Source organism: Nerophis ophidion, linkage group LG15, assembly GCF_033978795.1.
Source record: "Nerophis ophidion isolate RoL-2023_Sa linkage group LG15, RoL_Noph_v1.0, whole genome shotgun sequence".
Taxonomy (NCBI): domain Eukaryota; kingdom Metazoa; phylum Chordata; class Actinopteri; order Syngnathiformes; family Syngnathidae; genus Nerophis; species Nerophis ophidion.
The window spans coordinates 51333847-51360409 of record NC_084625.1 but is presented as its reverse complement, the minus strand read 5'-3'; the positions used below and the strand labels follow the sequence as shown (position 1 = coordinate 51360409).

The window sequence follows — 26563 nt, the reverse complement described above, 5'->3', positions numbered from 1 at the left end:
TATAGTTATACACCTGTGGCCCGGCCAAGTGATTAGGACACTTGATTCTCATCATTTGGACGACAACACAAAACAAGTTTTCCTTTTTGCCAAATTCCCCGGTTTTTCCAGAATTTCCAGTAATTTTCCCCCCATTGACAATAAACGTTCAATATACAATGCACTGCACATCCCACATTTCTCATCCCATTTGAAGAGTTCCAACATCCAAACACTCCGCTCACCTTCGACAATCAAACACTTTAAAAAAGTGTAAAAACTCACTTGTCACATTTACTTGATCCGTGCTCGGCGGTTTCTGAAAGAAGAAGAAAAAGGGGGGTTAGCTGTGAGGTGAAAATGAACTTCTGGTGATTGTGAGTGCTCTTCTGGATCCGTGAAGAAAGAAAGTCGGAGAATGCTCGTGAGTCATAAACTCCATTCTGTAATATTCAGTCCCGAAACAATCGGCAACATAATCGGGAGGAAATCGTTTTGAAAAGCTCGCAAGACTCGAAGTGAGTCAAAGACTTTCTGCTAAAATGGAAGCAAGGCTTGTCTCACATGTAAATCATTAGCGGGCAATAACCTCGTCGTTAAGCAATCAAACCCAATTTGTCTGCAGGGTAACTGCTGTTTTTACTTCTGTGTGTGTGTGTGTGTGTGTGTGTGTGTGTGCGTGCGTGCGTGTGTGTGTGTGTGTCCGTCTTCTTTTATTCATACCATCTTGAGACATGAAGGAAAAGTAGCATCCATATGAGGTGTGAACAAGTTAGGACTAGGGATGCACCGAAATGAAAATTTGTGGCCGAAGCCGAATAAAATTTAAACGCTTGGCCGAATAATGAATGCAGTTTTTCACAATTTTTTTAATATTGCATAAATAGCCTAGAATAAATATTTAGACGTGTTTTTCAAATAAAGTAATTTTTTATTGAATATTGACATTTTTTTAATAATTCAGTGGCCTTTGCTTTTCAAAAAAAGGCAGTTTTTCATTTATATTAGGCCTTCAAACAAAACATGCATTCCAAAAAAACAATAAAGTGCATTAAAGTGGATAAACCCACAACAAATGAATTATTGTCCTTTTAGCAAAAGTCTGCTTAGCCACAGTAGATATGCTAATAATGTAAACAGAAGGCTCAAGTAAATCTCATTAAGTGTGTGCTTGTAACCTCATACACTTATACAGGTAGCCTACACAACAGGCTAATAATGTAAACAGAAGGCTCAAGTAAATCTCAATTAAGTGTGTGCTTGTAACCTCATACACTTATACAGGTAGCCTACACAACAGGCTAATAATGTAAACAGAGGCCCCAATAAATCTCAATAAGTGTGTGCTTGTAACCTCATACACTTATACAGGTAGCCTACACAACAGGCTAATAATGTAAACAGAAGGCTCAAGTAAATCTCAATTAAGTGTGTGCTTGTAACCTCATACACTTATACAGGTAGCCTACACAACAGGCTAATAATGTAAACAGAGGCCCCACTAAATCTCAATAAGTGTGTGCTTGTAACCTCATACACTTATACAGGTAGCCTACACAACAGGCTAATAATGTAAACAGAAGGCTCAAGTAAATCTCAATAAGTGTGTGCTTGTAACCTCATACACTTATACAGGTAGCCTACACAACAGGCTAATAATGTAAACAGAAGGCTCAAGTAAATCTCAATAAGTGTGTGCTTGTAACCTCATACACTTATACAGGTAGCCTACACAACAGGCTAATAATGTAAACAGAGGCCCCAATAAATCTCAATAAGTGTGTGCTTGTAACCTCATACACTTATACAGGTAGCCTACACAACAGGCTAATAATGTAAACAGAAGGCTCAAGTAAATCTCAATTAAGCGTGTGCTTGTAACCTCATACACTTATACAGGTAGCCTACACAACAGGCTAATAATGTAAACAGAGGCCCCACTAAATCTCAATAAGTGTGTGCATGTAACCTCATACACTTATACAGGTACACAACATATCCCAACGTCACTGCACATTGGTTGATTGCGTCACCGCGTCAAAAAATTGCGTCACACGCCACTATTCGGCCTTGTTTTTAACTCATTCCACCAAAGGCCGAATGTGGCTTTTTTTGCCATATTCGGACGAATATATTCGGTTACCGATTAATCGGTGCATCCCTAGTTAGGACATAAATCACGGTACCAATACGGAACACCTAGAGCATGGGTGTCAAACTCTGGCCCGCGGGCCAAAAGTGGCCCGCCGTGTAATTTAATTTGGCCCTTGAGGCAATATCAATTAATCATTAGAGCTGGCCCGCCGGTGTTATACAGCCGCTGTAACACCGCATTCACCGCTAATACTCATACTTGCCAACCCTCCTAATTTTCCCGGTAGACTCCCGAAGTTCAGTGCCCCTCCCGAAAATCTCCCGGGGCAACCATTCTCCCGAATTTCTACCGATTTCCACCTGGACAACTATATTGGGGGCGTGCATTTAAGGCACTGCCTTTAGCGTTCTCTACGACCTGTCGTCACGTGCCCTTTTCCTCCATACTAACAGCATGTCACATATTTGTGGCTTTTACACACACACACACACACACACACACACACACACACACACAAGCATACTTGGTCAACAGCCATACAGGTCACACTGAGGGTGGCCGTATAAACAACTTTAGTACTGTTACAAATATGCGCCACACTGTGAACCCACACCAAACAAGAATGACAAACACATTTGGGGTGAACATCCGCACCGTAACACAACAGAACAAATACCCAGGAGCCCTTGCAGCACTAACTCTTCCGGGAAACTTCCAGCAAAATGACCAATAATTAACGTTTTATACATTCATTTTCTCTTGCTACTTCAAGGCTAGAATGTTTGGTTCATTCATTGTTGTTATTTTATTTTCAAATGTATTATTAGCCTGTGGAAAAAATTTGATATTTACCTCAGAAGATTGCAAATAGAAAAAAAGACATAACATTTTTATTTAAATTTTATTTGATATGCCATTGATATTCTTTTAATTATTATTATTATTATTATTTGAAACTGGATTTTGCATGTGACTAAAGTTATATAAGCCTTGCTTGTTCAATATTTAATGCAAAACTTGTTTGGGTCCCTATTAAAAGGTTAATTCGTTCAAATTTTGGCCCACTCTGTATTTGAGTTTGACACCCCTGTCTTAGAGAATGTCTCATTTGCGTTTGGTTCCAAAAAGGAGGGATTTTTTTTAGCATTTTTAAAAGTGCACCCCCTCTGTTCAACATATGAAATAACATGTGTGTAAAAATTTTAACTGCTCCCCCTCTGGCAAGAAATTGAAATGTGCCCACTTTGGCCAAAATGAATGCAAATGCAAAAAATATGTACTGTATATCGAGACATACTGTAAAAACGAAGTAGAAAATGAAGATTAAAAACCAGTTACAAACAAAATTTTGGGGGGAAAAAACCCTAAAATATATATATTTTTTATATATTTGCATAGTATGTATATATTATTAATGTTGTAAATACACATCTTTATATGTCTAGAAAGGCTGGTTCTATAGAGGTAGGCATTTTTCAGAGGTCTCAAGAAGGTAAGAAATGCGTGTGTGTGGGTGTGTGTGTGTGTCCGTCCGTCCGTCTTCTCGTATTCATACCCTCTTGAGACATGAAGAAGGAAAAGTGGCATCCCTATGAGGAGGTGTGAACAAGTTAGGACATAAATCACGGTCCCAATACGGAACACCTAGAGAATGTCTCATTTGCACCCCTGGTGGTGAAATCTATCAACATTTGTTTGGTCCCAAAAAGGAAGGATTTTTCACATTTTTAAAAGAGTGCACCCTCTCAGGTCAACACATGAAATAACAAGTGTGTGTAAAAAATTTGAAGTGCTCCCCCTCTGGCAAGAAATTGAAATGCGCCCACTTTGGCCAAAATTAATGCAAATGAAAAAAAATATGTATTGTATATCGAGACATACTGTAAAAATGAAGTAGAAAATGAAGATTAAAAACCAGTTACAAACAAAAAATTTGAAAAAACCCTAAAATATTTTTTTTTATATATATTTGCATAGTATGTATATATTATTAATGTTGTAAATACACATCTTTATATGTCTAGAAAGGCTGGTTCTATAGAGGTAGGCATTTTTCAGAGGTCTCAAGAAGGTAAGAAATGCGTGTGTGTGTGTGTGTGTGTGTGTGTGTCCCCGTCTTCTTGTATTCATACCCTCTTGAGACATGAAGAAGGAGAAGTAGCATCCCTATGAGGAGGTGTGAACAAGTTAGGACATAAATCACGGTCCCAATACGGAACACCTAGAGAATGTCTCATTTGCACCCCTGGTGGTGAAATCTATCAACATTTGTTTGGTCCCAAAAAGGAAGGATTTTTCACATTTTTAAAAGAGTGCACCCTCTCTGGTCAACATATGAAATAACAAGTGTGTGTAAAAAATATGAAGTGCTCCCCCTCTGGCAAGAAATTGAAATGCGCCCACTTTGGCCAAAATGAATGCAAATGAAAAAAAATATGTACTGTATATCGAGACATACTGTAAAAACGAAGTAGAAAATGAAGATTAAAAACCAGTTACAAACAAAAAATTTGAAAAAACCCCAAAATTTTTTTTTATATATATTTGCATAGTATGTATATATTATTAATGTTGTAAATACACATCTTTATATGTCTAGAAAGGCTGGTTCTATAGAGGTAGGCATTTTTCAGAGGTCTCAAGAAGGTAAGAAATGCGTGTGTGTGTGTGTGTGTGTGTGTGTGTGTGTGTGTGTGTGTGTGTGTGTGTGTGTGTGTGTGTGTGTGTGTGTGTGTGTGTGTGTGTGTGTGTGTGTGTGTGTCCGTCTTCTCGTATTCATACCCTCTTGAGACATGAAGAAGGAAAAGTAGCATCCCTATGAGGAGGTGTGAACAAGTTAGGACATAAATCACGGTCCCAATACGGAACACCTAGAGAATGTCTCATTTGCACCCCTGGTGGTGAAATCTATCAACATTTGTTTGGTCCCAAGAAGGAAGGATTTTTCACATTTTTAAAAGAGTGCACCCTCTCAGGTCAACATATGAAATAACAAGTGTGTGTAAAAAATTTGAAGTGCTCCCCCTCTGGCAAGAAATTGAAATGCGCCCACTTTGGCCAAAATGAATGCAAATGGAAAAAATATGTACTGTATATCGAGACATAATGTAAAAACGAAGTAGAAAATGAAGATTAAAAACCAGTTACAAACAAAAAATTTGAAAAAACCCTAAAATATATATATTTTATTTATTTGCATAGTATGTATATATTATTAATGTTGTAAATACACATCTTTATATATCGAGAAAGGCTGGTTCTATAGAGGTAGGCATTTTTCAGAGGTCTCAAGAAGGTAAGAAATGCGTGTGTGTGTGTGTGTGTGTGTGTGTGTGTGTGTGTGTGTGTGTGTGTGTGTGTGTGTGTCCGTCTTCTCGTATTCATACCCTCTTGAGACATGAAGAAGGAAAAGTAGCATCCATATGAGGAGGTTTGAACAAGTTAGGACATAAATCACGGTCCCAATACGGAACACCTAGAGAATGTCTCATTTGCACCCCTGGTGGTGAAATCTATCAACATTTGTTTGGTCCCCAAAAGGAAAGATTTTTCACATTTTTAAAAGTGCACCTCCCCTCTGGTCAACATATGAAATAACAAGTGTGTGTAAAAATTTGAAGTGGTCCCCCTCTGGCAAGAAATTGAAATGCGCCCACTTTGGCCAAAATGAATGCAAATGCAAAAAATATGTACTGTATATCGAGACATACTGTAAAAACGAAGTAGAAAATGAAGATTAAAAACCAGTTACAAACAAAATTTTGGGGGGAAAAAACCCTAAAATATATATATTTTTTATATATTTGCATAGTATGTATATATTATTAATGTTGTAAATACACATCTTTATATGTCTAGAAAGGCTGGTTCTATAGAGGTAGGCATTTTTCAGAGGTCTCAAGAAGGTAAGAAATGCGTGTGTGTGTGTGTGTGGGTGTGTGTGTGTGTCCGTCCGTCCGTCTTCTCGTATTCATACCCTCTTGAGACATGAAGAAGGAAAAGTAGCATCCCTATGAGGAGGTGTGAACAAGTTAGGACATAAATCACGGTCCCAATACGGAACACCTAGAGAATGTCTCATTTGCACCCCTGGTGGTGAAATCTATCAACATTTGTTTGGTCCCAAAAAGGAAGGATTTTTCACATTTTTAAAAGAGTGCACCCTCTCAGGTCAACATATGAAATAACAAGTGTGTGTAAAAAATTTGAAGTGCTCACCCTCTGGCAAGAAATTGAAATGCGCCCACTTTGGCCAAAATGAATGCAAATGGAAAAAAATACGTACTGTATATCGAGACATACTGTAAAAACGAAGTAGAAAATGAAGATTAAAAACCAGTTACAAACAAAAAATTTGAAAAAACCCTAAAATATTTTTTTTTATATATATTTGCATAGTATGTATATATTATTAATGTTGTAAATACACATCTTTATATGTCTAGAAAGGCTGGTTCTATAGAGGTAGGCATTTTTCAGAGGTCTCAAGAAGGTAAGAAATGCGTGTGTGTGTGTGTGTGTGTGTGTGTGTGTGTGAGTGTGTGTGTGTGTGTACACGATGACACTCCTTTGGCTTGAAAGGAGCACTAGGAGAGAGCAGAACACCTGGAGCTGCCAGCTTAAGCTCCCTAAACACAGCCGAGGCGACGAAGGCCTTGAAGAAGCTCACTTTTCACCAAGATTTAGGGCAAAACATGAAATGGTGTTTTTAGCCAACGTGTCCCTCAAAAGTTGACTTCTGGCTTGTGGCTGCCATAAAGCGTCCCAAACAGATGTAAAACCAGGAGTGTCCAGAAGGGGGGGGGGAATGAGCGATTCTCCGATGCGTCACCATTGGGACGTGGACGATTGTGAATCCAAATATCCATCATTATATTGCAGATAAAATGTAGTGACGTGCGATACCACTGATTTTCTTGCTGATCCGATACCGAGGAACAATCCAAAGAGGTGAATGTGATAGATGGTCACACCAATATCAGTATCGGACGTGAAGAAGTTGTTGGAGGACTGGCATCATTCCCATAAAAAGTCATAGATTTGCAGTTTTTTGTGGGTTTTGCGTAATCCCAAACATCCTTTAGGACACGTGTAGTACTTGCCAACCTTGAGACCTCCGATTTTAGGAGGTGGGGTAGGGGGAGTGTTTGGGGGGCATGGTTATGAGGGGAGGAGTATATTTACAGCTAGAATTCACCAAGTCAAGTATTTCATATATATATATATATATATATATATATATAAATAATCAATCAATCAATCAATCAATCAATGTTTATTTATATAGCCCTAAATCACAAATGTCTCAAAGGACTGCACAAACCATTACGACTACGACATCCTCGGAAGAACCCACATAAAAGAAATACTTGAATTTCAGTGTTCATTTACTTACACATATACACACACATAACAACTCATCTACTCATTGTTGAGTTAAGGGTTGAATTGTCCATCACTGTTCTATTCTCTGTCACTATTTTTCTAACCATGCTGAACATGCTGAATCTTCCTCGTTCTTCTGCTTCGTCTCCTTGTTGTGTGTGCGCAGTTCTCCCGTCCAAAGGCAAAACCCAGTAACTCAATTTTGGTCAAAACTGAGCTGATAATAATTTTGGAGTTGCTTTACATTAGTGTACGCGATCCGTAAGTAAGCTGTTACGCGCATGGCAGGACCTAGCAACTACCACATAACCGCGTAGATACAACAGAAAAACCTAGTATCTCAAGGGACCAATCGGAGCTTCTTTGTCAGTCGCCTTATTGTCTTTAATGAGACATTTGCACGAATGGGGGCCGACGGTCAAGCTGATTATGTGATATTATGGCACGAGGGGATATTTGGAAGATTGGCCCAGGACGTTGCAAGCACCTTCATTAAATGTATTGTTCTTGATTCTTCCCCTTGCATACTCTTTTGGGCAGATAACTGTGTAGGTCACAATAAAAACCGGACGCTGTACACGGCTCTTGCCCGATGTGCAAACGCAGAATGGGGCCCACCCGAGATTGTGATAAAATATCTGGGGAAAGGGCACACGTTCATGAGAGCAGATTCAATCCATGGCTCAATCGGCAAGAAAATGAAAGCTCAAGAAAACATATATACGTTTGATGACTTTGTAAATCTTTGTACGACAGCATCGAGATAGATTGGTTTTCCTTTTTTTTCTCAAAATCAGCTGGAAGTGAGTTACTAGGTTTTTTTTGGGGACGGGAGAGTTGTGCACTGCACTCTCTAAAAGCCGTAGATGTTATTGTCACATATGCATGTACAGTAGATGGCAGTATTGTCCTGTTTAAGAGTGTCACAACATTGCTGTTTACGGCAGACGAACTGCTTTGCGGTAGACAAAAAAGTGACTGCTGTTGTTGTGTGTTGTTACCGCGCTGGGAGGACGTTAATGAGACTGCCTAACAATAAACCCACATAAGAAACCAAGAACTCGCCCTCAATCATTCTACAGTTATGTCATTGGGCAGACATGCTGTTTATATAGTGGGAAAGCGGACGTGAAAACAGGCTGTCGATAGTTTACTCAGGTCCACATGGAGCTGGAGGGGGCGTGGCCTCCAGCTCCGCTTGAATTTCGGGAGAAAATTTGTCCCGGGAGGTTTTTGGGAGAGGCCATGAATTTCGGGAGTCTTTGGAAAATCCACGAGAGTTGGCAAGTATGACACGTGTAGACCTCATGAGGAACTCGGGACATGTACTCCTTGTGAATACTTGGTCACGGTACACACTGACGACAGCAAACGTGGGCCCCGTTAAGACCAAGACTTCACGCCAAAGCTCTCTACACTGGCTCGAGAAGAACACGGCCAGAAGTCCAAATACAGTTCTGACTTTTAGTGCCTGAAAGCTCTCCAAATAAATCCATCGGATTCTCCCTGATGTCCGATCAGTCTTGTTTGGCTTTTATCAGCCAGGTATTTGGCTTTGTTGACTCAGTTCAGGTCCCTGCGCTCGTCTTGTTCACCTCTGCACTCCTGGATCAATGTACTGTTCTACGCCGTGCCCCGCCAAAATAAATGCAAGGCTTCCTGTCAGAGTTTGGACTCGGCGCTCTGTCCTGAATCAGCACTTCTGGTACAATCCCACAATATTTCTTATGAAAGCTTTTGAGGCATGGAGCTCGAATCTTCAACAATGAGATTTTTGTTGGCCGTTTTACGGTTCAATCCGTGACTGCGCGAAGACCATGGACGCGTCCTCATTCCGGTTCCATCAGTTTTTGTCTGGCAGGGGGTTGATCGGGCCTATTCTCCGTGATCCCAGCAGAGTAATCACGGGGCCAATCTTCACATGATGTTTATGTAAATTAGCTCAGTGTTTACTGCCCTGGACATAGTCCTTAGTCCTTAGTCCTTAATCCTTAGTCCTTAGCGGCGACAACAGCAGCAAGTAGGTCGACTTCAGGGACATGAAAGACACATAGCACCTGTGTGTGTGTGTGTGTGTGTGTGTGTGTGTGTGTGTGTGTGTGTGTGTGTTCTGGCAATGCTTACTTAATGGGGACATTGCTCTGTTTACACAGTCACCTTTAGGGGACCTCTGACGGTATGGGGACCAAAAAACAGGTCCCCTTAAGGTAAAACTTTTTAAATGATAGTCAGATCCATTCTGAAGATGCCCACGTGATTTTTAAGCTTCGGCCCATAAACATGTAGGGTTAGGTTCCACCCTACCCTGGGTCCCCAGTAAGTATGATCAGCACATTACTTCATCAATCCAGAGATTTAAAGACGTGTATGAGCTAACTGGGCAGTGGCCATTTTACCTCATTTTATTTATGCCTCCACAACCTGTAGAAAGGGTGGTCCCCACAAGTTCACAACCTGTAGAAAGGGTGGTCCCCACAAGTCCATAATCTGTAGAAAGGGTGGTCCCCACAAGTCCACAACCTGTAGAAAGGGTGGTCCCCACAAGTCCACAACCTGTAGAAAGGGTGGTCCCCACAAGTCCATAATCTGTAGAAAGGGTGGTCCCCACAAGTCCACAACCTGTAGAAAGGGTGGTCCCCACAAGTCCACAACCTGTAGAAAGGGTGGTCCCCACAAGTCCACAACCTGTAGAAAGGGTGGTCCCCACAAGTCCACAACCTGTAGAAAGGGTGGTCCCCACAAGTCCACAACCTGTAGAAAGGGTGGTCCCCACAAGTCCACAACCTGTAGAAAGGGTGGTCCCCACAAGTCCACAACCTGTAGAAAGGGTGGTCCCCACAAGTCCACAACCTGTAGAAAGGGTGGTCCCCACAAGTCCACAACCTGTAGAAAGGGTGGTCCCCACAAGTCCACAACCTGTAGAAAGGGTGGTCCCCACAAGTCCACAACCTGTAGAAAGGGTGGTCCCCACAAGTCCACAACCTGTAGAAAGGGTGGTCCCCACAAGTCCACAACCTGTAGAAAGGGTGGTCCCCACAAGTCCATAATCTGTAGAAAGGGTGGTCCCCACAAGTCCACAACCTGTAGAAAGGGTGGTCCCCACAAGTCCACACCATGTAGAAAGGGTGGTCCCCACAAGTCCACAACCTGTAGAAAGGGTGGTCCCCACAAGTCCACAACCTGTAGAAAGGGTGGTCCCCACAAGTCCACAACCTGTAGAAAGGGTGGTCCCCACAAGTCCACAACCTGTAGAAAGGGTGGTCCCCACAAGTCCACAACCTGTAGAAAGGGTGGTCCCCACAAGTCCACAACCTGTAGAAAGGGTGGTCCCCACAAGTCCACAACCTGTAGAAAGGGTGGTCCCCACAAGTCCACAACCTGTAGAAAGGGTGGTCCCCACAAGTCCACAACCTGTAGAAAGGGTGGTCCCCACAAGTCCACAACCTGTAGAAAGGGTGGTCCCCACAAGTCCACAACCTGTAGAAAGGGTGGTCCCCACAAGTCCACAACCTGTAGAAAGTGTGGTCCCCACAAGTCCACAACCTGTAGAAAGGGTGGTCCCCACAAGTCCACAACCTGTAGAAAGGGTGGTCCCCACAAGTCCACAACCTGTAGAAAGGGTGGTCCCCACAAGTCCACAACCTGTAGAAAGGGTGGTCCCCACAAGTCCACAACCTGTAGAAAGGGTGGTCCCCACAAGTCCACAACCTGTAGAAAGGGTGGTCCCCACAAGTCCACAACCTGTAGAAAGGGTGGTCCCCACAAGTCCACAACCTGTAGAAAGGGTGGTCCCCACAAGTCCACAACCTGTAGAAAGGGTGGTCCCCACAAGTTCACAACCTGTAGAAAGGGTGGTCCCCACAAGTCCACAACCTGTAGAAAGGGTGGTCCCCACAAGTCCACAACCTGTAGAAAGGGTGGTCCCCACAAGTCCACAACATGTAGAAAGGGTGGTCCCCACAAGTCCACAACCTGTAGAAAGGGTGGTCCCCACAAGTCCACAACCTGTAGAAAGGGTGGTCCCCACAAGTCCACAACCTGTAGAAAGGGTGGTCCCCACAAGTCCACAACCTGTAGAAAGGGTGGTCCCCACAAGTCCACAACCTGTAGAAAGGGTGGTCCCCACAAGTCCACAACCTGTAGAAAGGGTGGTCCCCACAAGTCCACAACCTGTAGAAAGGGTGGTCCCCACAAGTCCACAACCTGTAGAAAGGGTGGTCCCCACAAGTCCACAACCTGTAGAAAGGGTGGTCCCCACAAGTCCACAACCTGTAGAAAGGGTGGTCCCCACAAGTCCACAACCTGTAGAAAGGGTGGTCCCCACAAGTCCACAACCTGTAGAAAGGGTGGTCCCCACAAGTCCACAACCTGTAGAAAGGGTGGTCCCCACAAGTCCACAACCTGTAGAAAGGGTGGTCCCCACAAGTCCACAACCTGTAGAAAGGGTGGTCCCCACAAGTCCACAACCTGTAGAAAGGGTGGTCCCCACAAGTTCACAACCTGTAGAAAGGGTGGTTCCCACAAGTTCACAACCTGTAGAAAGGGTGGTTCCCACAAGTCCACAACCTGTAGAAAGGGTGGTCCCCACAAGTCCACAACCTGTAGAAAGGGTGGTCCCCACAAGTCCACAACCTGTAGTAAGGGTGGTCCCCACAAGTCCACAACCTGTAGAAAGGGTGGTCCCCACAAGTCCACAACCTGTAGAAAGGGTGGTCCCCACAAGTCCACAACCTGTAGAAAGGGTGGTCCCCACAAGTACTGAACAACAACTTGGTCCCCATTGCAAATGATGACCTGTGTGTGTGTGTGTGTGTGTGTGTGTGTGTGTGTGTGTGTGTGTGTGTGTGTGTGTGTGTGTGTGTGTGTGTGTGTGTGTGTGTGTGTGTGTGTGTGTGTGTGTGTGTGTGTGTTCTGGCAATGCTTACTTAATGGGGACATTGCTCTGTTTACACAGTCACCTTTAGGGGACCAAAAAACAGGTCCCCTAAAGGGAAACCTTTTTAAATGATAGATCCATTCTGAAGATGCCCACGTGATTTTTAAGCTTCGGCCCATAAAACATGTAGGGTTAAGGACCCTAACCCTAATACGTACAAATGTGTGTGAATTATGCAAAATTATTTAAATTTGGTCCCTATGAACCATATTAGCTCTTTTTCCCCTGGGTCCCCAGTAAGTATGATCAGCACATTACTTCATCAATCCAGAGATTTAAAGGGGAACATTATCATAATTTCAAAAGGGTTAAAAACAATAAAAATCAGTTCCCAGTGGCTTGTTTTAGTTTTCGAAGTTTTTTTCTAAATTCCACACCTCCCGGAATATCCCTAAAAAAAGCTTTAAAGTTCTTGATTTTCGCTATCTTCGAAACCACTATCCATTTCCCTGTGACGTCATACAGGGCTGCCAATACAAACAACATGGCGGTTAACACAGCAAGATAATAGCGACATTAGCTCGGATTCATACTTGGATTTCAGCGGTTTAAGCGACTCAACAGATTACGCATGTATTGAAACAGATGGTCGGAGTATGGAGGCAGATAGCGAAAACGAAATTGAAGAAGAAACTGAAGCTATTGAGCGAATAGCTGTTGACGCTATTCGGCCATAAAATGGGTGTATCTAACGAAGTGGCCAATAGCGTGGCTGCCTTATTAGCATCGCCGGTAAAATGTGCGGACCAAACGATCAGGACTTTCGCATCTTGTTACACTGGAGCAACTTAAATCCGTCGATTGGTAAGTGTTTGTTTCGCATTAAATGTGGGTATTTAGTTTCAAATGTACATACAGCTAGCGTAAATAGCATGTTATCATCGATTAGCGTAGCATGTTAGCATCGATTAGCTGGCAGTCATGCCGCGACCAAATATGTCTGATTAGCACATAAGTCAACATCAACAAAACTCACCTTTGTGATTTGGTTGACTTAATCGTTGCAAATGCATCTGCAGGTTATCCATACATCTCTGTGCCATGTCTGTCTTAGCATCGCCGGTCAAATGTGAAGACACTTTGGTACATTCAATGGGGGTCTGGCGGAAGATTTCTTGCCAGTGGTGCAACTTGAATCCCTCCCTGTTAGTGTTGTTACATCCTCCGACAACACACCGACCAGGCATGATGTCTCCAAGGTTCCAAAAAATAGTCGAAAAAACGGAAAATAACAGAGCAGAGACCCGGTGTTTGTAATGTGAAAATGAATATAGCGGGTGTGTTACCTCGGTGACGTCATCGCTAAAAGACCGATAAACAGAAAGGCGTTTAATTTGCCAAAATTCACCCATTTAGAGTTCGGAAATCGGTTAAAGAAATACATGGTGTTGTTTCTGCAACATCAAGGTATATATTGACGCTTGCATAGGTCTGCTGATAATGTTCCCCTTTAATGGGGACATTGCTCTGTTTACAAAGTCACCTTTAGGGGACCTCTGACGGCATGGGGACCAGAAAACATGTCCCCTAAAGGGAAACCTTTTTAAATGATAGTCAGATCCATTCTGAAGATGCCTACGTGTTTTTCTGGTATTGCACCAGCAAAGAGTGACTGTTTAAAATGTTTGAGGGCCGAACCGGAAGTATTACGACCTACAAAAGGAGATTGAGAAATAATCAGCAAGACTGGTTAAGTTAACCGTTTTTAATGTTTTTTTTATGTTCAATGTTATTAAAGATAAAAAGTCAAAATAAACACAGATATTTTTATCTTCACAATATACTTTTCCTTTTAAAAAAAGGACCGTATTTTTCGGACTATACTGTAAGTCGCAGTTTTTTTCATTGTTTGCCCGGGTGTGCGACTTATACTCAGGAGCGACTTATGTGCGAAATTATTCACACATTACCGTAAAATATCAAATAATATTATTTAGCTCATTCACGTAAGAGACTAGACGTATAAGATTTCATGGGATTTATGGATTAGGAGTGAGAGATAGTTTGGTAAAGGTATAGCATGTTTTTTATGTTATAGTTATTTGAATGACTCTTACCATAATATGTTAGCTTAACATAGCTGTTGCTTATTTATGCCTCATATAACCTACACTTATTCAGCCTGTTGTTCACTATTTCCAAAAGGGAATAAGCGGTAGAAAATGGATGGATGGATGTTCACTATTCTTTATTTATTTTAAATTACCTTTCAAATGTCTATTCTTGCTGTTGGCTTTTATCAAATACATTTCCCCCCAAAATGCGACTTATACTCCAGTGCGACTTATATATGTTTTTTATTCCTTCTTTATTATGCATTTTCGACAGGTGCGACTTATACTCCGAAAATACCGGTATATGATGTTTATGAAGTCAGTAAATACGTCCCTGGACACATGAGGACTTTGAATATGGCCAATGTGTGATCGTGTAACTACTTGGTATCGGATCGATACCTAAATGTGTGGTATCATCCAAAACTAATGTCAAGTATCAAAGAAGAGAAGAATACGTGATTATTACATTTTAACAGAAGTGTAGATAGAACATGTTAAAACAGAAAACAACGTGACACCTACCCTTTACATCAACATTTCTTACAAAATATTATTAGTTTACAAGGTATTATATTTTAATGTATGATCCTTTAACTACTTGGTATCGGATCGATACCTAAATGTGTGGTATCATCCAAAACTAATGTCAAGTATCAAAGAAGAATAAGTGATTATTACATTTTAACAGAAGTGTAGCTAGAAGATGTTCAAACAGAAAATAGACAGATATTAGCAGTAAAAGAACAAGTATTTTGATAATCAATTTTTTTACAGTTTGTCCTTAATAATGTGTACAAAATAATAGGTGTATAAATGACACAATATGTTACTGCAGACTAATTAGGAGTCTTTGTTTGTTTACTTACTACTAAAAGACTAGTTGTCTTATATGTTCATTATTTTATTTAAGGACTAAATAGTTATGTTATTGTTATGAATCCGTCAGACTGGTGACGGGAACCTGGACTCCTTTCCCTGACTCCAGTTTTTTTTTTGAGTCACTCGTCAAAAGTTTGCTCGCTCAGAAACTGGCTGTGAATCAGCGCCTGTGATTCAGTAACACAGTTCTGTACAAGTCCTCAACGACTCCAGCATCTGCCGTGAAGATTAATTCGTCTTTGACACAAAGTGACGTTCAACTGCACGTTACAAAAAAAAAAAAAAAAAAAAATCACTGACTGGAATGGAACTTTATGGTCATTGCACTTAAAAAGTACGACACTTGATTTCGGTACAACTTGTCCAAGAACAGGCAGGCTGTTTTTTTTTTACAAAAAACAACGTGAGCTGTTCAGTGAAAGAGTTCATTCGTACACGCATTTGAATACGTCGGGTAATTTCCTGGTAAAAACTGCATTTTTTAGGGGGAATTTAGCCTGTCGCTCACAATCATTATGCATTCCAAATATTAAATAAAAGAAAATAAAAGTCCGCCAATGGGAGCTCCACTATTTTGCCCATAAAATCCAATAAATAACTATTCAAAAAGAAACAAAAATACTCCATTTACACTTAGTGACTTGAATATTAACAAGTATTAATGATATTGTTATTATAAGTGCTGACATAGACGGACTATTTATAGCGGCGACGTGATCACTTCCTGTGGACCTATGTTTACATAGAGTAGTCTGCTGCTTCCTTGCTTCCTCGCTCCCTGTAAGTTTTATTCTAGGTCATAAATCATGCATCTCACCTAAAAAGTAAATGGGTGAGGAGATAATCCAACAAGTCGGGACACTTTGACCGCCATATAGGACCTGGAGCAGGCCAGAACGACCAGAAAAACAACTACTAAAACTAATACAATAGTGTGAGAGTCCAGTCCATAGTGGATTTAACATAATAGTGTGAGAGTCCAGTCCATAGTGGATCTAACATAATAGTGTCATAGTCCAGTCCATAGTGGAGTGTGAGAGTCCAGTCCATAGTGGATCTAACATAATAGTGTCATAGTCCAGTCCATAGTGGATCTAACATTATAGTGTGAGAGTCCAGTCCATAGTGGATCTAACATAATAATGTGAGAGTCCAGTCCATTGTGGATCTAACATAATAGTGTGAGAGTCCAGTCCATAGTGGATCTAACATAAAAGTGAAAATCCAGTCCATAGTGGATCTAACATAATATTGTGAAAGTCCAGTCCATAGTGGATCTGACATAATAATGAGAGTCCAGTCCATAGTGGATCCAACATAAAAGTGTGAGAGTCCAGTCCATAGTGGATCTAACCAAAAATCGTAAGAGTCCAGTCCATAGTGGATCTAACATAGTAGTGTGAGAGTCCAGTCCTTAGTGGCTCTAACATAATAATATTGTGAAAGTCCAGTCCATAGTGGATCAACATAATAGTGTGAGAGTCCAGTCCATAGTGGATCTAACATAATAGTGAGAGTCCAGTCCATAGTGGATCCAACATAAAAGTGTGAGAGTCCATTCCATAGTGGATCTAACAAAAAAGTGTGAGAGTCCAGTCCATAGTGGATCTAACATAATAGTGTGAGAGTCCAGTCCATAGTGGATCCAATATAATAGTGAGAGTCCAGTCCATAGTGGATCTAACATAATAGTGAGAGTCCAGTCCATAGTGGATCTAATATAATAGTGAGAGTCCAGTCCATAGTGATCTAACATAATAGTGAGAGTCCAGTCCATAGTGATCTAACATAATATTGTGAAAGTCCAGTCCATAGTGGATCCGACATAATAGTGTGAGAGTCCAGTCCATAGTGGATCTAACATAATAGTGAGAGTCCAGTCCATAGTGAATCTAACATAATATTGTGAGAGTCCAGTCCATAGTGGATCTAACAAAAAAGTGTGAGAGTCCAGTCCATAGTGGATCTAACATAATAGTGTGAGAGTCCAGTCCATAGTGGATCTAATATAATAGTGAGAGTCCAGTCCATAGTGGATCTAACATAATAGTGAGAGTCCAGTCCATAGTGGATCTAATATAATAGTGAGAGTCCAGTCCATAGTGGATCTAACATAATAGTGAGAGTCCAGTCCATAGTGAATCTAACATAATATTGTGAGAGTCCAGTCCATAGTGGATCCGACATAATAGTGTGAGAGTCCAGTCCATAGTGGATCTAACATAATAGTGAGAGTCCAGTCCATAGTGAATCTAACATAATATTGTGAGAGTCCAGTCCATAGTGGATCTAACATAATAGTGAGAGTCCAGTCCATAGTGGATCTAACAAAAAAGTGTGAGAGTCCAGTCCATAGTGGATCTAATATAATAGTGAGAGTCCAGTCCATAGTGGATCTAACATAATAGTGAGAGTCCAGTCCATAGTGGATCTAACATAATAGTGAGAGTCCAGTCCATAGTGAATCTAACATAATATTGTGAGAGTCCAGTCCATAGTGGATCCGACATAATAGTGTGAGAGTCCAGTCCATAGTGGATCTAACATAATAGTGAGAGTCCAGTCCATAGTGAATCTAACATAATATTGTGAGAGTCCAGTCCATAGTGGATCTAACATAATAGTGAGAGTCCAGTCCATAGTGGATCTAACAAAAAAGTGTGAGAGTCCAGTCCATAGTAGATCTAACATAATAGTGTGAGAGTCCAGTCCATAGTGGATCTAATATAATAGTGAGAGTCCAGTCCATAGTGGCTCTAACATAATAGTGTGAGTCCAGTCCATAGTGGATCCGACATAATAGTGTGAGAGTCCAGTCCATAGTGGATCTAACATAATAGTGAGAGTCCAGTCCATAGTGAATCTAACATAATATTGTGAGAGTCCAGTCCATAGTGGATCTAACATAATATTGTGAGAGTCCAGTCCATAGTGGATCTAACAAAAAAGTGTGAGAGTCCAGTCCATAGTGGATCTAACATAATAGTGTGAGAGTCCAGTCCATAGTGGATCTAATATAATAGTGAGAGTCCAGTCCATAGTGGATCTAACATAATAGTGAGAGTCCAGTCCATAGTGGATCTAATATAATAGTGAGAGTCCAGTCCATAGTGGATCTAACATAATAGTGAGAGTCCAGTCCATAGTGAATCTAACATAATATTGTGAGAGTCCAGTCCATAGTGGATCCGACATAATAGTGTGAGAGTCCAGTCCATAGTGGATCTAACATAATAGTGAGAGTCCAGTCCATAGTGAATCTAACATAATATTGTGAGAGTCCAGTCCATAGTGGATCTAACATAATAGTGAGAGTCCAGTCCATAGTGGATCTAACAAAAAAGTGTGAGAGTCCAGTCCATAGTGGATCTAATATAATAGTGAGAGTCCAGTCCATAGTGGATCTAACATAATAGTGAGAGTCCAGTCCATAGTGGATCTAACATAATAGTGAGAGTCCAGTCCATAGTGAATCTAACATAATATTGTGAGAGTCCAGTCCATAGTGGATCCGACATAATAGTGTGAGAGTCCAGTCCATAGTGGATCTAACATAATAGTGAGAGTCCAGTCCATAGTGAATCTAACATAATATTGTGAGAGTCCAGTCCATAGTGGATCTAACATAATAGTGAGAGTCCAGTCCATAGTGGATCTAACAAAAAAGTGTGAGAGTCCAGTCCATAGTAGATCTAACATAATAGTGTGAGAGTCCAGTCCATAGTGGATCTAATATAATAGTGAGAGTCCAGTCCATAGTGGCTCTAACATAATAGTGTGAGTCCAGTCCATAGTGGATCCGACATAATAGTGTGAGAGTCCAGTCCATAGTGGATCTAACATAATAGTGAGAGTCCAGTCCATAGTGAATCTAACATAATATTGTGAGAGTCCAGTCCATAGTGGATCTAACATAATAGTGAGAGTCCATTCCATAGTGGATCTAACAAAAAAGTGTGAGAGTCCAGTCCATAGTAGATCTAACATAATAGTGTGAGAGTCCAGTCCATAGTGGATCTAATATAATAGTGAGAGTCCAGTCCATAGTGGATCTAACATAATAGTGAGAGTCCAGTCCATAGTGGATCTAATATAATAGTGAGAGTCCAGTCCATAGTGGATCTAACATAATAGTGTGAGAGTCCAGTCGATAGTGGATCTAATATAATAGTGAGAGTCCAGTCCATAGTGGATCTAACATAATAGTGTGAGAGTCCAGTCCATAGTGGATCTAATATAATAGTGAGAGTCCAGTCCATAGTGGATCTAACATAATAGTGTGAGAGTCCAGTCCATAGTGGATCTAACATAATAGTGTGAGAGTCCAGTCCATAGTGGATCTAACATAATAGTGTGAGAGTCCAGTCCATAGTGGATCTAACATAATAGTGTGAGAGTCCAGTCCATAGTGGATCTAACATAATAGTGAGAGTCCAGTCCATAGTGGATCTAACATAATAGTGTCCATAGTGGATCCAACATAATAGTGTCCATAGTGGACTGCACCCACTTGACATCACATCAACTGGAAATGGAGCACACCATCTTGCTTTGACCATGAAAACAAACACTCTAAAAACCTTACCAGATGAAAATAGAAGAAGATACATCATCGTGTTGGTCTATTCAAACACTCAAAGCCAGAACAATATTTAATCGGCCAACTTCTAACTTTGTTAAAAAATGTAAGTTTGTGTAAAAATAAGTACATTTTAACAATACTTTGACCATTTTGTTCCCAATAAGCATAATATATGAAATGTTTATATCTCTACGGAAGACCATGTCACACGAAAGTTGGGGTGCACCAGAACCAAAGTACCACAGTACCAAAGGACATGTGATCCACGCCAAAGATCATGTCCTGATTTTCTTCTCAAGTTTAGACAACTCAAACCTTTTCAGTCAAACATCCTCCAGTCGACACCCAATCATCCACTGGAGGCCTTCATGATCACTTCTCGATCCGAGTCTCCCAAATCAGACCATGTTTGAAGCTTCTTTTCTACCGCACGGTTTAAAGTCCCACTTTGTCTATTCATCTTCCTGCTGAGATGTAAATAACAAGCCGAATAACAACTCTTACTGGAACCACTTTATTGGGTTATTTACAAATTAGAGGACACACTAACCAGAGTCACCCACGTTCTTCCTGTGGGTTCCACACTTAATTATTCATTGGGACCGCCGTGGAGCTTCAGAGTCTTGTCCCATTGCAGCAACTTCCTGTTTACACCTTTTTAATATCGTCACTCCGTCGTCGTGTCTTATCTTCTGGCTTCTAAAGCCCGCTCGGCTGCTTCTGGTCGTCATGGGAAAAGCCGCCCACTCGTACTTTTTCCCTTTGAGGCAACGTATAATTTGGGGAGAATCGACACTTGGGTTACTGGGGATGATGTCACCAGAGGCCCGCCGCACCTCGCAAATACAAATGTGGGCCTTTATGTGCGGTCCTAATGCAACGGCGTGTTTATTGTTGCTGACAACGGCGCCACGTGAGAACCAGGACCAGGACCAGGACCAGGTCTCATCCCAACAGATGGAACCTTGTGTTTATCAATCAATCATCCATCCATCCATTTTCTACCGCTTATTCCCTTTTGGGGTCGCGGGGGGCGCTGGCGCCTATCTCAGCTACAATCGGGCGGAAGGCGGGGTACACCCTGGACAAGTCGCCACCTCATCGCAGGGCCAACACAGATAGACAAACATTCACACTCACATTCACACACTAGGGCCAATTTTAGTGTTGCCAATCAACCTATCCCCAGGTGCATGTCTTTGGAGGTGGGAGGAAGCCGGAGTACCACGCAGTCACGGAGAGAACATGCAAACTCCACACAGAAAGATCCCGAATCAATCAATGTTTATTTATATAGCCCCAAATCCCAAATGTCTCAAAGGACTGCACAAACCATTACGACTACGACATCCTCGGGAGAACCCACAAAAGGGCAAGGAAAACTCACACCCAGTGGGCAGGGAGAATTCACATCCAGTGGGACGCCAGTGACAATGCTGACTATGAGAAACCTTGGAGAGGACCTCAGATGTGGGCAACCCCCCCCCTCTAGGGGACCGAAAGCAATGGATGTGGAGCGGGTCTAACATGATACTGTGAAAGTTCAATCCATAGTGGCTCCAACACAGCCGCGAGAGTTCAGTTCAAAGCGGATCCAAGACAGTCCACAGGAAACCATCCCAAGCGGAGGCGGATCAGCAGCGTCGAGATGTCCCCAACCGATACACAGGCGAGTGGTCCATCCTGGATCTCGGCTCTGGACAGCCAGTACTTCATCCATGGTCATCGGACCATCCTATGTCCCCCTCCTCCACAAGGGGAGGGGGGGGACATAGGAGAAAGAAAAGAAGCGGCAGATCAACTGGTCTAAAAAGGAGGTCTATTTAAAGGCTAGAGTATACAGATGAGTTTTAAGGTGAGACTTAAATGCTTCTACTGAGGTAGCATCTCGAACTGTTACCGGGAGGGCATTCCAGAGTACTGGAGCCCGGACGGAAAACGCTCTATAGCCCGCAGACTTTTTTTGGGCTCTAGGAATCACTAATAAGCCGGAGTCTTTTGAACGCAGATTTCTTGCCGGGACATATGGTACAATATAGTTTATGTCCCAAACCTCATTTTCTGGAGGTTTTGCCCTGTTCAGGCCCTCCCACCACCGTCCCCCCCGCTGGGATGTTAAGTGAGCTGGTATTTTTGGACCTGCAGCCTCATGCCAGAAACCATCAGACTTCTTAGCTTTCCCTTTCGCTGTTCCGTGAAAGCCGAGCTCGCAGGTAACAACAGAGTTCAGGAGAAATGAAACATCACCGACCAAAAGTATTTATAGTCTTTGGCGTAGCTTTAAAATATCTGACTTGTAGAATTTTTTCGACACGGAGATTTGGAACAGTTTTTTCCCGGGTTAACAGCGGGTACCTGGGTTCAACGGGAGAATGAGGACGGACACTTCTTATCGCCCAGTTGGAAGCAAACATTTAAAAAGTTTAAGTACCAATGACTAACTTTTTACCGATTCTGTTCATAACTTCTTATGGCGTTGAGGGGTTCCGGTTTGGTGACCGCAGGATTAGGTCTCTGCTTTTTGCAGATGATGTGGTCCTGATGGCTTCATCTGGCCGGGATCTTCAGCTCTCGCTGGATCGGATCGTAGCCGAGTGTGAAGCGACCGGAATGAGAATCAGCACCTCCAAGTCCGAGTCCATGGTTCTCGCCCGGAAAAGGGTGGAGTGCCATCTCCGGGTTGGGGAGGAGACCCTGCCCCAAGTGGAGGAGTTTAAGTACCTAGTAGTCTTGTTCACGAGAGAGGGAAGAGTGGATGGTGAGATCGACAGGCGGATCGGTGCGGCGTCTTCAGTAATGCGGACGTTGTATCGATCCGTTGTGGTGAAGAAGGAGCTGAGCGGAAGGCGAAGCTCTCAATTTACCGGTCGATCTACGTTGAGTACTGTCCATTGGGGATCTAACATAATAGTGTGAGAGTCCAGTCCATAGTGGATCTAACATAATAGTGAGAGTCCAGTCCATGTTGGATCTAACATAATAGTGAGAGAGTCCAGTCCATAGTGGATCTAACATAATAGTGTGAGAGTCCAGTCCATAGTGGATCTAACATAATAGTGTGAGAGTCCAGTCTATAGTGGATCTAACATGATAGTGAGAGTCCAGTCCATAGTGGATCTAACATAATAGTGAGAGTCCAGTCCATAGTGGATCCAACATAATAGTGAGAGTCCAGTCCATAGTGGATCTAACATAATAGTGAGAGTCCAGTCCATAGTGGATCTAACGTAATAGTGAGAGTCCAGTCCATAGTGGATCTAACATAATAGTGTGAGAGTCCAGTCCATAGTGGATCTAACATAATAGTGAGAGTCCAGTCCATAGTGGATCTAACATAATAGTGAGAGTCCAGTCCATAGTGGATCTAACGTAATAGTGAGAGTCCAGTCCATAGTGGATCTAACATAATAGTGAGAGTCCAGTCCATAGTGGATATAACATAATAGTGTGAGAGTCCAGTCCATAGTGGATATAACATAAAAGTGAGAGTCCAGTCCATAGTGGATCTAACATAATAGTGAGAGTCCAGTCCATAGTGGATCTAACATAATAGTGAGAGTCCAGTCCATAGTGGATCTAACGTAATAGTGAGAGTCCAGTCCATAGTGGATCTAACATAATAGTGAGAGTCCAGTCCATAGTGGATATAACATAAAAGTGAGAGTCCAGTCCATAGTGGATCTAACATAATAGTGAGAGAGTCCAGTCCATAGTGGATCTAACATAATAATGAGAGTCCAGTCCATAGTGGATCTAACATAGTAGTGAGAGTCCAGTCCATAGTGGATCTAACATAATAGTGTGAGAGTCCAGTCCATAGTGGATCCAACATAATAGTGTGAAAGTCCAGTCCATAGTGGATCTAACATAATAGTGAGAGTCCAGTCCATAGTGGATCTAACATAATAGTGAGAGTCCAGTCCATAGTGGATCCAACATAATAGTGTGAGAGTCAAGTCTGTTTTCTAGTGGATCATTCAACAAAACCAAATGCTGAAACAAAGAACCCCGGGTATGAATGACTGTCTTTGTTAGTTTGTACCACTGCAGAAAAAACCCACCATGGGGTCAAAGAAGGTTGCATGGGCCTGCACCGTGGACATTTAGTTTTTTACAATTAATATTGTAATTATTCTTTAAAAAAACATCGGGATGTTTATTTGATTGTCATTATTTGGGGGGAAAGGGGAGACATTCATTTGTTTCTAGTTCAAATCATTTTAATGCAGGAAGGAAAATCCCTGTGACTTTTTGCTGAAGTCAAAATTAAATGTTGAGGGAAGTTTGCCAATCACAAGATTCTTCCGACGACTTGAACACAATTCCAAACTAGACATCAAAAAAACAGATTTCCACTCGAACATCTCATGGACAATGTGCTCACCACCAACCTGTGACCGCAGGTCAAGACTGGACCCCATCACTGTAATTACTTCTGGATGTCTCCTGCAGCAGAAGATGAGTCAGGGGTTCTGTCATTAGAGGTCCAGGGATGGAACACACATGGTGTTCATGAGGTAACGTTTGCGAGAGTCTTCTTCAAACTGCTGGATGTGCAGATGTGTGCTTGGACTTCACGCCGGACCCTGCAGGCGTTAATTAACCACATGATGCACTTTCTGATTTGAAACCAATCCACTATGGACTGGACTCTCACAGTATTATGTTGGATTCACTATGGACTGGACTCTCACTATTATGTTAGATCCACTATGGACTGGACTCTCACACTATTATGTTAGATCCACTATGGACTGGACTATCACACTATTATGTTAGATCCACTATGGACTGGACTCTCACACTATTATGTTGGATTCACTATGGACTGGACTCTCACTATTATGTTAGATCCACTATGGACTGGACTCTCACACTATTATTTTAGATCCACTATGGACTGGACTCTCACACTATTATGTTAGATCCACTATGGACTGGACTATCACACTATTATGTTAGATCCACTATGGACTGGACTCTCTCACTATTATGTTAGATCCTCTATGGACTGGACTCTCACTATTATGTTTGATCCACTATGGACTGGACTCTCACACTATTATGTTGGATTCACTATGGACTGGACTCTCACTATTATGTTAGATCCACTATGGACTGGACTCTCTCACTATTATGTTAGATCCTCTATGGACTGGACTCTCTCACTATTATGTTAGATCCTCTATGGACTGGACTCTCACACTATTATGTTAGATCCACTATGGACTGGACTCTCACACTATTATGTTAGATCCACTATGGACTGGACTCTCACAATATTATGTTAGATCCACTATGGACTGGACTCTCACACTATTATGTTAGATCCACTATGGACTGGACTCTCACAATATTATGTTAGATTCACTATGGACTGGACTCTCACTATTATGTTAGATCCACTATGGACTGGACTCTCACACTATTATGTTAGATCCACTATGGACTGGACTCTCTCACTATTATGTTAGATCCTCTATGGACTGGACTCTCACACTATTATGTTAGATCCACTATGGACTGGACTCTCACTATTATGCTAGATCCACTATGGACTGAACACTCTTTATTATGTTGGATCCACTATGGACTGGACTCTCACACTATTATGTTAAATCCACCAAGGATTGGACTCTCACACTATTTTCTTAGATCCACTATGGACTGGACTCTCACAATATTATGTTAAATCCACTATGGACTGGACTCTCACACTATTATGTTAAATCCACCAAGGACTGGACTCTCACACTATTATCTTAGATCCACTATGGACTGGACTCTCACATTGTTATGTTAAATCCACTATGGACTGGACTCTCACTATTATGTTAAATCTACTATGGACTGGACTCTCACACTATTATGTTAGATTCACTATGGACTGGACTCTCACTGTTTTGTTAGATCCACTATGGACTGGACTCTCACTATTATGTTAAATCTACTATGGACTGGACTCTCACACTATTATGTTAGATTCACTATGGACTGGACTCTCACTGTTTTGTTAGATCCACTATGGACTGGACTCTCACTATTATGTTAGATCCACTATGGACTGGACTCTCACACTATTATGTTAGATCCACTATGGACTGGACTCCCACACTATTATGTTAGATCCAGATTGCTAGACATTGAGGGACCACAGATGCCCCGGGACAGGCTGGAGCTCCAGCTTCCTTAAAGACTGTAAGTTTAACTGTCAAAGACAGATCCTGCCAACTGGACTTTGATATTAGTCTTGGTAGTCCTGCAGCCAGAGACACTGGACATGGTGCCAATGAGCAATAATGACCTGGTTAAACACTTGACTACTTTGCTGCTGCGTGTCTGGCAGACGTCACATTGTCAAGGAGGCTTCAAGGACCAGGAGTGAGGAAGTAGTCCCAGTCTGATGCTAGAAGTCTTATTCCCTGTGTTGTGGCCGTGTTTACACTGCTGAGAGTAAACACAGTAATCAGAGCGCCCGCGTATCGGCAAGACAAGAGCGAGTCAATATGTCGTCAAGGCGAGGGCCCTCCAACACAGACAAACAACAGACTATCTCCACGAAGAAGATCAGGGTTTATGTCATGTCGCCTGGCGGCACAGGAGTCACGCAAGTAAACCATGTCAAACATGATCCTGCTACCACGTTGGTG

General features: G+C 41.9%; 2 protein-coding genes across 8 annotated transcripts in view; one reads left to right on the top strand and one right to left on the bottom strand.

Moving 5' to 3' along the window:
• Nucleotides 1-26563, top strand: part of rab18a (RAB18A, member RAS oncogene family) — a 204476-nt gene that overhangs the window by 85065 nt on the left and 92848 nt on the right. The gene's annotated exons all lie outside the window — the stretch shown is intronic.
• The window catches only part of mkxa (mohawk homeobox a), a 78283-nt gene that overhangs the window by 2081 nt on the left and 49639 nt on the right, over nt 1-26563 (bottom strand). The window contains exon 6 of the mRNA XM_061922356.1: nt 265-298. Coding sequence (XP_061778340.1) covers nt 265-298 — 34 coding nt within the window. The remainder of the gene's footprint in view (nt 1-264; nt 299-26563) is intronic.